The 5,775-nt window shown below is 29.5% G+C and overlaps 1 protein-coding gene across 4 annotated transcripts; it reads right to left on the bottom strand.

Annotated features, from left to right (window-relative positions):
• Nucleotides 1–242: 242 nt before the first annotated feature.
• LOC101215948 lies at nt 243–3,320 on the bottom strand. Of its 4 annotated transcripts, none has more exons than XM_004149123.3 (2): nt 3,103–3,320; nt 243–1,247 (listed from the first exon to the last, which is right to left on the bottom strand). In XM_004149123.3, the coding sequence occupies exon 2, from the start codon at nt 1,186–1,188 to the stop codon at nt 679–681; it is 510 nt and encodes a 169-aa protein (XP_004149171.1). In that variant the 5' UTR covers nt 1,189–1,247; nt 3,103–3,320; the 3' UTR covers nt 243–678. The 4 variants fall into 4 exon arrangements, with proteins under 4 accessions (XP_004149171.1, XP_004149173.1, XP_004149172.1 ...); XM_004149125.3 differs by having other exon boundaries at nt 243–1,302; nt 3,103–3,308; XM_004149124.3 differs by having other exon boundaries at nt 2,903–3,308.
• Between the last annotated feature and the right edge of the window lie 2,455 nt (nt 3,321–5,775).

Raw genomic sequence — 5,775 nt, forward strand, 5'->3', positions numbered from 1 at the left:
AAAAAGAGGAAAAGGAAACGCGTAATAGTTCATTAATGATGGAACATATCAGAAACTGAATCTACCTTCAGAAGGTAGCAAATCATCATTTATCACTTATTTATAGACAGTGAATTAAAATGGCATGTTATCAATTGAAGCTTTGATAAGTTGGTCCACTATATCACTGGCAATGAAAAAAGAGAAAGAAGCAAATTATAGGCACATGGAAACCATCAAAACACAACACTACAAAAGATGAAAAAGGGACCCAAATGACAGAAGACAATCTTTACTATTACAACTTACAAGTTTTGGATACAAACATGTCAAATATGGGAAGAGAACAAATATAACATATCAAATAATAAAGCCAAGCTAGCTTTCTTTCACTTTAGACTAAGGAAATGAAATGGCCAAATTGCCTAAAATCCAGCTAAATTGCCTAGAGGATACCTGAATGACAGCCAGCCTCCCGATGAAGGGGGATCCAAGGCAGTGTATCATCTGTTATAGCATCATCGATTTCAGGTCAATGAGACTACTGACCTCCCAGGTCAATTACAGCCTTACACGACATTCTTTCTATACATCATTTGAAACCCTATAACTAACTATAAGAAACCTTGAGGGGGCAGCAAGCTCCTAAATAACAAAGATTCAGATAGAAAGCAGCCTAGAAGTCGTGTATGATGTGAATCAAGCAAAGGTTTCAGATAGCTTTGAAAAACCGAGTTTTCTGAGACGACTTGATAGAGGGCGGCTAGCCCAAGCTCTATCAGGGTTATTGCACTTTACATCCACAATTGCAACTGCTCTAAGTCCTTTCCTTTCTGGTTTCTCTCTATAACTATTTCCATCAGTATAAACATCATTAGAGCTAAGCATTGGCATTCGATGGACATCCCTCGAACCAGTTTTAGTAGCATTATGAGAGTTCCCAAAGCTTCTGTTATTAACACTATTATATCTTCTATCACTTACCTCTACAAACGATTTACTTTGTCCTAGTCGTTTAGGAATGGAAGCAGCAGAAGAAACAGTAGTAGTAGTAGCAGCAGATGAAGATTTGTTTTTGGAAGTTACCGGCTTCTTGGAGGCAGATCTCATTGACTCTAATTCCCTCATCATTAGAGAGCTAATAGTTCCAGTGGCTCCAACCTTAACGGATCCTCCACCACCTTTGATGGGTTGCAGTTTCTGAACCATGTTTTTCTTAGATAAGCAAGTTTCTCCAAAGAAGGACTGAAGATCTTCAATACTTGCCGCTGAATAAAAGGAAAAAGAATCAAGTAATTTAACAATTCGTTACCATATCATCACCTGAAAAAAGTAGAAAAATGATAAGAATAACGGGGTGCCGGCAGATTGGCGTTGATTATTTTCTAAGTGATAAATTATTATTATTATTATTATTATTATTATTATTTTGGTAAGAAGTAGATAATAAATATTAAAAACTAAGCATGAATCCTGTCCTCTTTTTGAAAATCTGAAATATCAATTTCATAATCAATTCACCCAGAATCGTATGGGGAGAAGGAGACTCTTAACGAGTTCATGAGACAGAATGGAATGGTTAAACTGTTTCCTGAAAAGCAAATTGCTAACATGAAACAAAATGTAGGAGCCTTAAAAAATATACAACTAATAATAATTACAGGAAGGGGCTCCAATAGCTTATAAGGAAAGAATGAAAAATCTCAAGAAAGAAAACTTGGGACCAAAAGCCCAAAGGGACAAATTAAACTGGGAACAATTGCAAAACTCTTCAAGTTATTAAAAAAACAAATTGCTATATTTCCCACACTTAGTTAAATCCTTATTCTCACATTTGCATACAACAAACACAAAAAAGAACAGATCACTAGATGACATTGTAGCTATTAATCCACCCTCCAAGAGACATGCCAAGCAAAGAACTTTTGCCTTCTTATGAATGAAAATTTTCCTTAGTTTTGTGAACAAGGGAGAAGCATTATGAAACTGGTGGTGGCAACTGACCAGATAAAGATTTGACAAGGAAAAAATCTAAGGAATCAAGAGACCAGACAAGCTTATGCTTGAAAAATAGATCTGAACAGACTCCCTGAATGGAAGACAATACAATAAAGTTTAAATAGCTTAGGATCAAATAAGGTCCTTTCTTTATACAAAAAAAAAGGTCCTTTCTAAAATGGATATCATATGAGCCAAGGCATCCAATGTATTGATGAAATCGGAAATGGAGGAGTTTTTTGGAAGGAAATATGGTAGAGGTCAGAAAAGCATTCACCAAGGGTCTATTTCGAGAAACTTGAAAGAGTAACAAATTGAAGAAAATGGTGCAAATAATTGAGGATCATTTTCCACAAATTTCTATCGATGCCCTTGCCAACGAAATGGGCATCTATGCAACGAGAATAACTTTCTAACCACAATCTTATACCACAAAGCGCCAGTTTCAAGGAACAACACCATAGCCCGAATTCTGACAGTGTTATTGCTTAACTCTCATGTTTCCTATATCTTCACCCCCTACCCCACACAGTTGATAAGATTCAGTTAAGATTAGAAGTTATCCACGAACATTGTAAAGCAAACAAAAGCAAATCCCACTTCAATTAAAAATCTCAAAAGGCATTCAAATCAACATTAAAAAATATATCTGCTTCAACATCACATCAACAACAAGAGTAAATTAGCTCCAACCAAAGAAGACATAATCGAAAAACGGTACTCAAAGACATTCAAACGATGTGCCAAAGAAGAAACAAGCAAACCATCAATCACTTCAGAAGAGCAAAAGAAATTCCAAAAGAACCCACCAAAAGCAAAAAACGAAAATCCAAAAAGAAATATCATTCATTGATCAACAGAAGATGAAAAATCAAAAGACAAAACAATTGACTAATCAAGAGAGTGAGAGAGAAATAGACCATACCCACAAGAGAAAATCAACAAAATCTGCAGCCAAGAAGGGACGAGAAACGAAATGACCCACAAAAGAGGGAAGATCAAAAGGGGAAATGGGGTTTCAAATTTGGGAATCCTTCAGTGAGTGAATTGAATGGAAACAAAATCTGAAGCTCCAAAGAAGAAGTTTGAATGAAGGGTAAAATTAGATCTCAAGGTGTAGAATACCTGTCTAATCGGCAATCTCCAGCAAACAATCAAACGTGAAACTCACTGCAATTTTCGGCTCCAAAAAAGTTCGTCTATCGCCCTCTTCTCATCAATCACACTATGCTTTCACTGACAAATTTCATTTCGACAAATCCATTTCATTTCTAATATCTTTTTTTCAAGTGCTATTTTGCTTCTTATTTTCTTTTTCACGTTTCAATAGGCTAATTTTTAGGTCTTTTAAAATAGAAAGATGTAGAGAAAATGCCAAATAAGAAATTTGATGTAAGCTTATAATTTAAAAATTATTTTTTAAATAAGTAAGATAATATTTTATGGACAATTCTAATCTTTCAATAATTATTAATTAAATACTATTATTATTAATTAGATATTTTATTCATAATATTATTTGAATTATTTTTTTATTAAAAATTATTTGAATTTAATTTGTATTCCATAACTTTCAAATGAATAGATAATAAGTATTTTATCTATTAACTATAAATCAAAATATATTATAATTTGGAATAAATATCTTCTTTCAAAACTATCTTTTTACCACCTGCATCATTATTGTCACCGGTCATTGTCCATCACTTCAAACTTTAAAAATTTTAATCATAAATTTCTAATTTTTTATTACCATATTTTCACAATTATTCGACGGCCAAATTTGTATTCAATTTTGTAATAACCGTAAGCTGCATCTTTTTTACAAGTCGCCAATATTTACAATTCTCCATCACCTGAAATTAAGATAATTTTCACAGTAAGTCATTTGTTCTTTTACCCGTTTAAAATTAAATAGTTAAACACCAAAACTACATTATTAGATCATTGAGAATATATCATCTGTGTATATATCGTATATTTTAACGATATACCCCTCATTTTAATGGTTTTATGATGTGATTTGGTAAATATATACTACATATTATTTATAATTATACTAGTTTTATAATATTATCGCAATAATAATAGTTTGCATATGTGATTTATTATATATATATATCACATTTTATTTACAATTATATTAGTTTTATAAATTACCCGTAAGATATAATACTTTTTAGTTAATGTTTTTACCTATATCATATACTATTTACAAGTATACTAATTTTATAACATTATCGTAATATATAATACTTTGTATATGTGATTTATTATTATATATATCACATCTTACTTACATTTATATTAGTTTTATATATAAATCATGAGATATAATACTTTTAGTTGATGTATTATAAAAGATATAATATGAAAGAGATTTGATTTTTTTGAATATGGAAAGTGAGAAAATTGTTTCTTTCACTTTCCTATTTTAATGACTTATGATCTTCTTATTATAATTAATATTTATGTATATTTTAAAACAATAAAAGAATACCATATGGATATATTGGTAATTTGGGTTTATTTTTGTGTAATAATGTTGTGACCCATTTGGTACACTTTGTAAAATATTAGCCATTTGTGTTTTTTTTTTTAATATCCTATGGTAAATTAAGCTAGATGAGTTAAAGAACTTTTACAAAATAAGCCAAACTACGAACAATTTGACCCAAAAAAATACAAATTTTTCGTATTCAAAATTGGTTGGTAACCAAATCTCAATAAATTTTTTTTCATGATTTTTTGGTGAGATTTTTTTAGGTTTTTTTTTTTATATAAATCATCGTTTAGATTGGACAGTTCAATATTTTTTCAGGATCTTTTATATTTGGCACATATCTCAAAAAACCGTTTGAGAAAAAATATATCTTTTATATCTGGTACGAATCAAATAACAGTTTGAAAAAATTTAAAAAAAATACACAAAAAAGCGATAAAAAGGAAAAGAAGAGAAAAAAATTGCAAACATAAATATTTTAAAATTAGAGAAAAAGAGAAGAAAGACGATGAAGAGAAAATTGAATATTTAAAAAAAATGGTTAGTTTCATGCGCGTGTTATATTTATGAAAATTAATTTTAATTTAACTACTCATAGACGGTTATGTATTGCTATTTATAGGTCATAAAACTTTGGTATAGTTTTGTGTTTTAAAACAGTTTTTTTTTTTAATATTAATTTTGTTTTATCAAAATTATAAAATAATAACAGTAGAAAAATAGTGAATGTGTACATTAAAAAAAAACTATAGCTAAAATGACAGTAGATACAATTCTTATTAAAAACAAAAGAAAATCAATGATAAACTTGTAATAAATAATTGATTAAGGATAGATGGTAAATATAGAAACTAAAATTAGATGATTAAAAATAAAAAGACTAGAATTGAAACAAACACCAATAAAAAATATAGATATCAAAATGATATTTTAATCTAAAAAATTCATTTTTCCTTCCTAGTTAATAAAATATTTTCAGTCTAACTCATAACTAACTTAAAACTTATGTCTAAGTTAAATTTTTTATATTATACTTGGGTGTAGCTTTGATTGTGTTCATCCTTATGTCCTTCACCAAATTTTCAAAACTATAATTTATCATATGTAAAATTATTGCGTTGTTACTTCATTTTTAAATTATAATTTAATACAATCTCTATGACTTATGATCTCTTACGTGGTCTTCTTTCAAGAGAGTAACATTTGTCAATACAAATACTTTATCCTCCTTAGGATCATAAAAAATACTATTTCTTGTCTATTTGGGATAACCTACAAATAAACACACTCTTAAA

Source organism: Cucumis sativus, chromosome 3 (genome assembly GCF_000004075.3).
Source record: "Cucumis sativus cultivar 9930 chromosome 3, Cucumber_9930_V3, whole genome shotgun sequence".
In the NCBI taxonomy this organism is placed as follows: Eukaryota; Viridiplantae; Streptophyta; class Magnoliopsida; order Cucurbitales; family Cucurbitaceae; genus Cucumis; species Cucumis sativus.